Below are 12,330 nucleotides of genomic sequence, written 5' to 3'. Positions count from 1 at the left end.
AGACCAGAAACTTGAAGTATGGGTATTACTTTTATTCATTTTCTTGTCTATTTATTCAACAAATATTTGGGTGCTTATTATATACCAGACACTGTTCTAGGTACTGGAGATACAGCAGTGAAAAAAGAGAAATAATGTCTGTCTTCATGAAGCTTATATACTAGGGTGGACAGACAGATAATAAATAAAAAATAAGATGTCAGATGGTAAAAGATGGATAGGGGAAAAATAGAGTTCAGAATGACAGGTAAGGGTGACAGTTATAGGTAGGATAGGGATGGGAGACCAGACCTTTAAGCAGGGTGCTGAAAAATAGCTGATACAACCAGGGATATAAAAAAGATCAAGCCACAAGCTGCTTTAGGATGATAAGTCCTTTATAGACCCCCAAAATCTGACACTTTAGATCTTGAAACTAGTTTCTTTAAAAGGGGAAAAGGGTAGTGACTTGGTTAGGTGTTCAATGTTAAATCTTACTGAATTTGTCTTTAGAGAAATTTCATAGATGGAAGAGGCCTTACCCATTTTATACATACATACATGTGTACCACCTTTGCAGTGGCAAACACTATAATGTACACTGTACACTACAAACATAGCACATTTATAAAGTAGTTAATAGTAAGGAGAAGCAGTAGAGTTGAATATGTATACCTGTCCCTCTATGTATGTCCAAGTAATCTACCATACCATACTTTCCCTGTTATTCACTGTATCACAGTTAAAATAGGAAGTCTTTAAGAAGATCCCACTGACAAAGGCTTTTGGCACAGGGAATATGGTGAATTTGGGGGTAGTTTAAGCATGGTATATTTCAGAGAATTTTGTGATTATAGATAGTAATACATTTCATTTGAAAGCCAAGACCTCTGCTGTTTATTTTACAATGTGAAACCAGTAGAGCTTCAGGATACAGCCTCTGTGATGCTAGTTCATATTTACTCATTCTTACACATTCTTGAATGCAGTTTTTAAGGAAGAAAGTTTGTGGATGAATAGCATGTATTGGGGGAAAGTAGCCATAAAAATCAATGTAATAAGTGGCTGGGCAAAGGCCTCAGTATCACTCATATGCTAAATGTCTAAGGTATGATATCTGAGATTATGACATTAAACTATTACATTTCTTTGTTTCACTGAAATAATAATTTTTTGTGAAGAATATACAGGCCTGATATTCAGGCTTTGCTTTTTGGCCAGTGGACATTTAAATACGTTGGAAGGCAGTAGCCAGAAAACAGCTGGGAAGGTAACTATGCTTTTACAAATAACTTAGAATTCTCCTATTTATCCACAGTGATAAATATCTCTTATAGCAGCTCAAATATCTAGTTAGGAGAAGGAAATTTCCAGGGTAAACAGGTAACTTAAAACATTCTTATTTAAGAAAAAAAACAATACCCTCCCCCAATATATCAGAGGGTATGCTATAACTGCCATTTCAAGAACACTCACTCATCAATGAACTTACATATAGAAATAAAAGCACTGTCAAAATGTATAAAAGCCAGGTTAACTTCAAAGCATAAATCATACTATTGGAAAGCCAATCTCTGAGACCATTGTTTCCAGGGAAAGTAGTATGAAGATCATAGATTTGATAAGCTTCAGTGAGCTTCAATACACAGTCCACGTCACTTGCTTTAGTTTGTTCGGGCCTACTAATTGCTCCAAGACTTCTCGTGAATGATCTACAAAAGAAAACAATGACAATATATTAATACACAGTAGTCAACGATATTGAATGTATCCTCATGTATAAACTGGGGATGATGATTATTATACCTCATAGGGTTAAAAGACTTAGATGATATACAAAGCATAGTATAAACTAAAAATACATTTATTTATTTATTTATTTATTTACTTTTTAAGTTAGAATTTTTCTTTATTAAAGTATACTTATTCAGATCACCTTCTCGTTTTTAATTTTTATTTAATGGACATGAGTTTGAACAAATGCTGGGAGATGGTGAAGGTCAGGGAAGCCTGGCGTACTGCAGGTCATGGGGTCACAAAGAGTCTGCCATGGCGTACCTAAAAATACATTTAATTAATGGTAGCCATCACTGTTATTGGACTTCCCTGCTGGTAGTTCAGATGGTAAAGAATATGGCTGCAATGTAGGAGACCCGGGTTTGATCCCTGGGCTCGGAAGATCTCCTAGAGGAGGGCATGGCAATCCACTCCAGTATTGCTTGAAAAATTCCATGGACAGAGAAGCCTGGTGGGTTACAGTCCATGGGGTTGCAAAGAGTCAGACGTGACTGAGAGACTAACACAGCTGCAGTAAACATAGTGATACTTTGAAAAAACAGGCATTTCTTATTTTCTCGGTAATCTCATCTTTTTTTTTTTTTTTGGCTGTGCTGGGTCTTCATTGTTGCTCAGAGGCTTTCTCTCATTGTGGTGAGTGGGGGCTACTCTTCTTTGCAGTGAGTGAGCTTCTCTTGTGGTAGCTTCTCACAGGCTCTAGGCACACGGGCTCAGTAGTTGTGGCTCACAGGGCCTAGAGCATGGGCTCAGTAGTTGTAGTACATGGGCTTAGTTGCTCTGCAGCATCTGGGATCTTCCCTGACCAGGGTTTGAACCATGTCCCCTGCTTTGGCAGCTGGATTCTTATCCACTAGACTGCCAAGGAAGTCCTTTAATTTTATCTTAATTACACCAAACAGAGAGTAACAGGGTTAAACTTTCTCAGGGTCCTGCTAGGAATTAGATGACATGCTAAAGTAGCATGTTTGAACAGTGGTTAATGAAGTGACTATTTAAAAAGGAGTGATTAAAGAAAGTATGATAAAGGAAGCCAGCAGGTATGGCAAAACACCTTGGGAACCTGCAAAATGCTGAAAAAAGTTAGGGGAGAGAGTAGTTACTGCTAAGTCACTTCAGTCGTGTCCGACACTGTGATCCCATAGATGGCAGCTCACCAGGCTCCGCCGTCCCTAGGATTCTCCAGGCGAGAACACTGGAGTGGGTTGCCATTTCCTTCTCCAATGCATGAAAGTGAAAAGTGAAAGTGAAGTCACTGAGTCGTGTCCAACTCTCAGCGACCCCATGGACTGCAGCCCACCAGGCTCCTCCATCCATGGGATTTTCCAAGCAAGAGTATTAGAGTGGGGTGCCATTACCTTCTCCAGAGTAGTTACCAGAACAGGACAACTTAACCAACTGTTGAACATGTTCCATGTCATATACTTACAAAACATGGTTTTAAATAGATAACTATTATATGAATTCCTTGTAATTTAACCAATGTATATGATAGACATTTAGATGGTTTTCAGTTATCACAATATATAGGAGTGATTTTACAAAGTCAGTTTTATAATATCTTCTAATGTAAAAATACTGCTACAATTTTATTACTTTAAAACTTATTCAGGATAAATGCTGGAGAGGATGTGGAGAAAAGGGAACCTTCTTACACTGTTGGTGGGAATGCAAACTAGTACAGCTACTACGGAGAACAGTCTGGAGATTCCTTAAAAAACTGGAAATAGAACTGACATACGACCCAGCAATCACACAGCTGGGCATACACAATGAGGAAATCAGAATTGAAAGCGACACATTGGGGTCTCCCCAAGAGAACACTGGGGTCAATGTTCATTGCACTACTGTTTAAGAAGTACATCAAGGCTGTATATTGTCACCCTGCTTATTTAACTTATATGCAGAGTACATCATGAGCAACACTGGGCTGGAAGAAGCACAGACTGGAATCAAGATTGCCGGGAGAAATATCAATAACCTCAGATATGCAGATGACACCACCCTTGTGGCAGAAAGTGAAGAGGAGCTAAAAGCCTCTTGATGAAAGTGAAAGAGGAAAGTGAAGAAGTTGGCTTAAAGCTCAACTAAAAAGCCTCTTGATGAAAGTGAAACAGGAGAGTAAAAAAGTTGGCTTAAAGTTCAACATTCAGAAAGCGAAGATCATGGCATCCGGTCCCATCACTTCATGGGAAATAGATGGGGAAACAGTGGAAACAGTGTTAGACTTTATTTTTCTGGGCTCCAAAATCACTGCAGATGGTGACTGCAGCCATGAAATTAAAAGACGCTTACTCCTTGGAAGAAAAGTTATGACCAACCTAGATAGCATATTCAAAAGCACAGACATTACTTTGCCAACTAAGATCCATCTAGTCAAGGCTATGGTTTTCCAGTGGTCATGTATGGATGTGAGAGTTGTACTGTGAAGAGGGCTGAGTGCCGAAGAATTGATGCTTTTGAAGTCTGGTGTTGAAGACTCTTGAGGGTCCCTTGGACTGCAAGGAGATCCAACCAGTCCATTCTGAAGGAGATCAACCCTGGGATTTCTTTGGAAGGAATGATGCTAAAGCTGAAACTCCAGTACTTTGGCCACCCCATGCGAAGTGGTGACTCATTGGAAAAGACTCTGATGCTGGGAGGGATCAGGGGCAGGAGAAGAAGGGGACGACAGAGGATGAGATGGCTGGATGGCATCACCGACTCGATGGATGTGAGTTTGAGTGAACTCTGGGAGTTGGTGATGGACAGGGAGGCCTGGGGTGCTGCAATTCATGGGGTCGCAGAGTCGGACACGACTGAGCAACTGAACTGAACTGAACTGAACTACTGTTTACAGTATCTAGGACATGGAAGCAACCTAGATGTCTATTGGCAGACAAATGGATAAGAAAGCTGTGGTATATATACACAATGGAGTATTACTCAGCTATTAAAAAGAACGCATTTGAGTTCTAATGAGATGGATGAAACTGGAGCCTATTATACAATGAAGTAAGTCAGAAAGGAAGAGACCAATACAGTATATTAACGCATATATATGGATTTTAGAAAGATGGTAATGATGACCCCATAAGCAAGATAGCAAAAGATACACTGATGTAAAGAACACTTTTGGACTCTGTGGGAGAAGGCAAGGGTGTGATAATTTGAGATAATAGCATTGAAACATGTATATTACCATATGTGAAAGAGATGACCAGTAAGTTTGATGCATGGAACGGCACTCAAAGCCAGCGCACTGGGACAACCCTGAGGGATGGGATTGGGAGGAAGGTGGGAGAGGGGTTCAGGATGGGGGACACATATACACCCATGGCTGATTCATGTCAATGTATGGCAAAAAGCACTATCACATTATAGTTAGCCTCCAATTAAAATAAATTAGTTAAAAAATTATTCAGGAGTTTCGGCCATAAAAAGGAACGAATTTGGTTGGTTCTAGTGAGGTCGATGAACCTAGAGTCTGTAAGTAAGTCAGAAAAACAAATATCGTATATTATCACATATATATGGAATCTAGAAAAATGATACTGATGAACCTATTTGCAGGGCAGCAATAGAGACACAGACATAGAGAACAGACTTGTGGACACAGCAGGGGAAGGAGAAGGTGGGACAAATTGAGAGAGTAGCATTGAAACATACATTGCCATAGCCAGTGGGAATTTGCTGTATGACATAGGTAGTTCAAGCAGTGCTCTGTGACAACCCAGAGGAGTGGGATAGGGTGGGAGGTGTGAGGGAGGCTTAAGACCGAGGGGACATATGTAAACCTATGGCTGGTTGATTGGATGTTTGGCAGAAACCAACAAAACATTGTAAAGCAATGAACAATCTATGTTGTATGTATAACATATCTCTAACCTAGTCTTCTGGAGAAGGAAATGGCAGCCCACTCCAGGACTATTGCCTGGAAAATCTCATGGACGGCGGAGCCTGGTAGGCTACAGTCCATGGGGTCGCAGAGAGTCAGACACGACTGAGCGACTTCACTTTCACTTTCAACCTAGTCTTAGTGGTTCTCAGACTTAAAGAAACTATGCTAAATCCTTTGACTGTGTGGATCACAGCAAGCTGTGGAAAATTCTTAAAGAGATGGGAATACCAGACCACCTTACCTGCCTCCTGGGAAACCTGTATGTGGGTCAAGAAGCAGCAGTTAGAACCAGATATGGACCTGTTCAAAATTAGTAAAGGAGTACATCAAGGCTGTATACTGTCACCATGGTTATTTAACTGGGCTGGATGAAGCACAAGCTGGAATCAAGATTGCTGGGAGAAATATCAATAACCTCAGATATGCAGATGACACCTCCCTAATGGCAGAAAGCTAAGAGGAACTAAAGAGCCTCTTGATGAAGGTGAAAGAGGAGAGTGAAAGCGCTGGTTTGAAACTTAACACTGGAAAAACTAAGACTATAGTATCTGGTCCCATCACTTCATGGCAAACAGAAGGGGGAAAAATGGAAACAGTGGCTGACTTTATTTTGGGGGGGCTCCAAAATCACTGTAGAAGATGACTACAGCCATGAAATGAAAAGACACTTGCTCCTTGGAAGAAAAGCTGACAAACCTAGACAGCATATTAAAAAGCAGAGACATCACTTTGCTGACAAAGGTCCATATAGTCAAAGCTATGGTTTTTCCAGTAGTCACGTATGGATGTGAGAGTTGGATCATAAAGAAGGCTGAGTGCTGAAGAATTGATGCTTTTGAACTGTGGTGTTGGAGAAGACTCTTGTGAGTCCCTTGGACTGCAAGGAGATCAAACCAGTCAATCCTAAAGGAAAGTAACCCTGAATACTCATTGGAAGGACACATACTGAAGCTGAAGCTCCAATACTTTGGTCATTTGATGCAAAGAGCCGACTCACTGGAAAAGACCTTGATGCTGGGAAAGATTGAGGGCAGGAGGAGAAGTGGGTAACAGAGGATGAGATGGTTGGATGGCATCACCGACTCAGTGGACATGAGTTTGAGCAAATTCTGGGAGATAGTGAAGGACAGGAAAGACTGGCATGGTGCAGTCCATGGGGTCGCTGAGTCAGACATGACTAAACAACAGCAACAACAAGGAAAAAAAGAGGGCCCAACATATGGTTACTAGATTTTATTTTAAGTAAAACAAAAATAAGTCAAACATTAAGATTTAGTACAAGAAAGAGAACCACAGAGTATCTGGAAACAAGAAATTATAGTTGTGAAATCAAGGTTTACATTGGCAGCTAATTTTGTTAAGTGCCTAAAAATACAACAAATGGAGTTTTCATTGTTTTAAAAGTATCATTAGTTATTACAGAGGAGGTCTATTATTACAGGAAATTTAGATTAATGGCAGATTTCAAATAGGTTGAAAGTAAAAGGATGGATAAAGACAGCAACTATAACAAAACTATGTATAGAAGTTTATACCTTATCTATAATATGAGAGGGAGGAACACCTTCTAGTTTATTCTATGCAGACAGTATTACCTTTACACAAAAGCCAGACAAAGGCATTACACACACAGAGAAAAAGAACAACAGGTCAATATTTTTTATGAACATATATTCAAAGATCCTCAATAAGACAAGAGCAAACCAAATCTAGCAACACAGAAAAAGGATTATATGACATGATCAGCTGGGATTTACCTTAGGAATGTAAGGTTAGCGTAACATTTGGGAATTAATTAATGTACACTATTTTCCCCTTCATGGACAGTCTTGTTGTGGTGACAGGACACATTAATTGTCACATTAAAAAATCTGATTATAATGGCAAATTCATAAAGACAGAAGATAGAACAGAAGTTGCCAGAGGCTGGGGGAAAGGATAATGCGGAGTTATTATTTAAAGGGTAAAGAGTTTCTGTTTGGGATGAGGAAGAAGTTCTGGGGATAGTTAATGGTGATGGCTGCACAATGATATGAATGTACTTAAATCCATTGAATTCTATCCTAAAAATGGTTAAAATAGTAAATTTTATGTATATTTGCCAATATCAATTTTTTTAAACAATTCTGAAAGTAAGATTCAACTAATAATTGATATGTATACCTATGGCAGTAGTTTTCTATCGAAAAGTTGATATATGTTGGTGTACATATTATTATAATTTATCAAATCTTAAAGGAAACTTGAATGTATTGAAAATTCATGAAAACTGAGGTGAAAACACATCATATATTTTACATTGGACAAAGCATCCTATGATATGAATTGGCAAGGTGACAGACAATAAACCCCTTCATGGATCACAGCCTTGTTGTAGGGCAGGGGCTTGCATAACTCACTGAATCTATGAGCCATGCCATGCAGGGCCACCCAAGACAGATGGGTCATACTGAAGAGTTCTGACAAAACGTGGTCCACAGGAGGAGGGGTTGGCAACTCACTCCAATATTCTTGCCTGGAGAACCCAATGGACAGTATGAAAAGGCAAAAGATATGACACCAGAAGATGAGCCCCCCCAGGTAGGAAAGTGTCCAGTATGCTACTGGGGAAGAGTGGAGGGCAATTGCAAATAGCTCCGGAAAGAATGAAGTGGCTAGGTCAAAACAGGAGCAGCACTCACCTGTGGATGTATCTGGTGGTGAAAGTAAAGTCTGACGATGTAAGAAACAATATTGCATAAGAAACTGGAATGTAAGGTCTATGAATCAAGGTAAATTAGATGTGGACACGAAGGAGATGGCAAGAGTGAACACTGACATCTTAGGAATCAGTGAACTAAAATGGATGGGAATGGGCAAATTTAATTCAGATAACTATAATATGTCTACTTCTGTGGGCAAGACTCCCTTAGAAGAAGTGGAGTAGCTCTCACAGTCAATAAAAGAATCCACAATGCAGTACTTGGGTACATCCTCAAAAATGACAGAAAGATCTTGGTTCATTTCCAAGGCAAACCATTCAACATCAGAGTAATCCAAGTCTACGCCCAAACACTGATGCTGAAGAAACTGAAGTTGACTGGTTCTATGAAGACCTACAACACCTTCTAGAACACCAAAAAAGATGTCCTTTTTATCCTTGGGGACTGAAATACAAAAGTAGGAAGTCAAGAGATACTTGGAGTAACAGGCAAGTTTGGCTTTGGAGTACAAAATGAAGCAGGACAGAAGCTAACAGAGTTTTGTCAAGAAAACACACTGACCATAGCAACAACTTTTCATAGCACTTTTCCAACAACACAAAAGATGACTCTATACATGGACATCACCAGGTGGTCAATACTGAAATCAAATTGATTATGTTCTTTGCAGCCACAGATGGAGAAGCTCTATATAGTCAGTAAAAAGAAGACCTGGAGCTGATTGTGGCTCATATCATGAGCTCCTTATTGAAAAATTCAGGCTTAAATTGAAGAAAGTAGGGAAAACCAGTAGGCCATTCAGGTATGACCCAAATCGAATCCCTTATACAGTGAGGTGACAGATAGATTCAACGGGTTAGATCTGATAGACAGATTGCCTCAAGAACTATGGACAGAAGTTTGTAACACTGAACAGGAGGCAGTGACCAAAACCATCCCAAAGGAAAAGAAATCCAAGAAAGCAAAGTGGTTGGTTGAGGAGGCTTTACAAATAGCTGACGAAAGAAGAGAAGTGAAAGGTAAGGAAGAAAGGGGAAAATATACCCAACTGAATGCAGAATTCCAGAGAATAGCAAGGAAGAAGAAGGCCTTCTTAAATGAACAATGCAAAGAAACAGAGGAAAACAACAGAATGAGAAAGACTAGAGATCTCTTCAAGAAAATTGGAGATATTAAGGGAATATTTCATGCAAGGATGGACACGATAAAGGACAGAAATGGTAAGGACCTAACAGAAGAAGAAATTAAGAAGAGGTGGCAAGAATACACAGAACTGTACAAGAAAGGTCTTAAAGACCCAGATAACCACAATGGTGGGGGCACTCAGCTAGAGCCAGACATTCTGCAGCGTGAAGTCAAGTGGGCATTAGGAAGCATTGGAAGTCTCACCCATGGAGCAGATGTGCTGCCTGGGACCCTTTCCCAACTGGGACTCCAGATGTGCTGTGACACGGGACTTTCCAGCACTGTTTAAGTCCGGATGTTGGTCAAAACCCAATTTGGCGATGTACTCGCTGCTCTTTCTATTTCTCTTTTCTTTTAATGTTATTATATTGAAAGTAAGGTAGATAGTTCTCTAATAAATATCTATTATTTATTTGTATATAGTGAGTGGCTTATTTTGTTAACAAATCTTTTGAACCTGAGATGAAAGTGAAAACTTTAGGCAAAACACTAATTGGTGCTGTGAGCAGGATTTGTGAGACAAAATGCCACTCTTTAAGAAAAAAAGAGACTAAGGTTGATGAAGTTTTTATTCCTAGGTGGGAAGATTCATCCTATTGCTCGTTAGCTAGTGAATAGGATGTATTCACTGGATTATGTGAGAATTGGAACCTTAAATTAAAGCAGGCCAAACCTTTAGAGGGCTTCCCTGGTAGCTCAGCTGGTAAAGAATCCACCTGCAATGCAGGAAACCCCGGTTCAATTCCTGGGTTGGGACAATTGGCTGGAGAAGGGATAGGCTACCCATTCCAGTATTCTTGGGCTTCCCTGTAGCTCAGCTGGTAAAGAATCCACGTGCAATGTGGGAAACCTGCCTTCAATCCCTGGGTTGGGAAGACTCCCCAGAGAAGGGAAAGGCTGCCCACTCTAGTATTCTGGCCTGGAGAATTCCATGGGGTCACAAAGAGTTAGACATGACTGAGCAACTTTCACTAGAGAGCATTACTGTTAATATGAACAAAGATAGTGGAAGTGATGGAATTCCAGCTGAATTATTTAAAATCCTAAAAGATGATGCTGTTAAAGCACTGCACTCAATATGTCAGCAAGTTTGGAAAAATCAGCAGGGGCCACAGAAACTGGAACAGGTCAGTTTTCATTCCAATATCAAAGAAGGGCAATGCCAAAGAATGTTCAAACTACCATACAATTGCAATCATTTCACATCCTAGCAAGGTTATGCTCTAAATCTGTCAAGCTAGGCTTCAGCACTACATGAACTGAGAATTGTTAGATATGCAAGCTGGGTTTAGAAAAGGCAGAGGAACCAGAGATCAAATTGGCAACATTCGTTGGATCATGGAGAAAACAAGGGAATTCCAGAAAAGACATCTACTTCTGCTTCATTGACTATGTTAAAGTCTTTGGTTGTGTGGATCACAACAAACTGTGGAAAATTCTTAAAGACATTGGAATACCAACTCACCTTACCTGCCTCCTGTGAAACCTGTATGAGTCAAGAAGCCACAGTTAGAACTGACATCGAATAATTGGTTAAAAATTGGGAAAGTGGTATGCCAAAGTTGTATATTGTCTCCTTGCTTATTTAACTTCTATGCAAAGTATCTCATGTAAAATGCTGGAATCAAGCTTGCTGGGGGAAATATCAATAACCTCAGATATGCAGATGATACCACTTTAATGTCAGAAAATAAAGAGGAACTATGGTGCCTCTTGATGAACATGAAAGAGGAGAGTGAAAAAGTTGGCTTGAAACTCAACATTGAAAAAAACTAAGATCATGGCATCTGATCCTATCACTTCATAGCAAATAGAAGGGGAAAAGTGGAAGCAGTGGCAGATTTTACTTTCTCGGGCTCCAAAATCATTGTGGACTGTGACTGCAGCCATGACATTAAAAGACACTTGCTCTGTGGAAGGAAAGCGATGACAAACCTAGACAGCATATTAAAAACTAGAGACTTCACTTTGCCAACAAAGGTCCATATAGTCAAAGCTATGGTTTTTCCAGGAGTCATATACAGATGTGAGAGGTGGACCATAAAGAAGGCTGATCGCCAAAGAATTGATGCTTTCGAACTGTGGTGCTGGAGAAGACTCTTGAGAGTCTCTTGGACTGCAAGGAGATCAAACCAGTCATTCCTGAACAAAATCAACCTTGAATGGGAAGGACTGATGCTAAAGCTGAAGCTCCAATACTTTGGCCACCTGATGGGAAAAGCCAACTCACTAGAAAAGACCCTGATGCTGGGAAAGATTGAAGGCAGGAGTAGAAGAGGGTAAGAGAGGATGAGATGGTTGGATGGCATCACCAACTCAACGGACATGAATCTGAGCAAACTCTGGGAGACAATGAAAGGCAGGGAAGCCTGGCATGCTACAGTCCATGGGGTTGCAAAGAGTTGGACATGACTGAGTGACTGAAAAACAACAACATGTATGGTTGTGAGAGTTGGACCATAAAGAGAGCTGATTGCCAAAGATTTGTTGCTTTCAGATTGTGGTGCTAGAGAAGACTCCTGAGAGTCCCTTGGACAGCAAGAGAGATCAAACCAGTCAATCCTATAGGAAATCAATCCTGAATATTCATTGGAAGGATTGAGGCTGAAGCCAAAGCTCCAATACTCTGGCCACGTGATAGGAGGAGCTGACCCACTGGAAAAGATCCTGATGTTGGGACAGATTGAGGGCGAGAGGAGAAGGGGATGACAGAGGACCAGATGGTTTGATGTCATCACCAACTCAATGGACATGAATTTGAGTAAACTCTGGGAGATAGTGAAGGACAGG

General features: G+C 40.3%; 1 protein-coding gene across 2 annotated transcripts in view; it reads right to left on the bottom strand.

Moving 5' to 3' along the window:
• Nucleotides 1–17: 17 nt before the first annotated feature.
• AMN1 (antagonist of mitotic exit network 1 homolog) overlaps nt 18–12,330 on the bottom strand; it is a 78,705-nt gene continuing 66,392 nt past the window's right edge. For both annotated transcript variants that reach the window (XM_004006747.6, XM_012175065.5), the window contains exon 7: nt 18–1,691. In XM_004006747.6, coding sequence (XP_004006796.1) covers nt 1,618–1,691 — 74 coding nt within the window. In that variant the 3' untranslated portion in view covers nt 18–1,617. The remainder of the gene's footprint in view (nt 1,692–12,330) is intronic.

This window comes from Ovis aries, chromosome 3 (assembly GCF_016772045.2).
Source record: "Ovis aries strain OAR_USU_Benz2616 breed Rambouillet chromosome 3, ARS-UI_Ramb_v3.0, whole genome shotgun sequence".
Taxonomy (NCBI): domain Eukaryota; kingdom Metazoa; phylum Chordata; class Mammalia; order Artiodactyla; family Bovidae; genus Ovis; species Ovis aries.
This window is presented reverse-complemented; position numbering and strand designations above follow the sequence as displayed.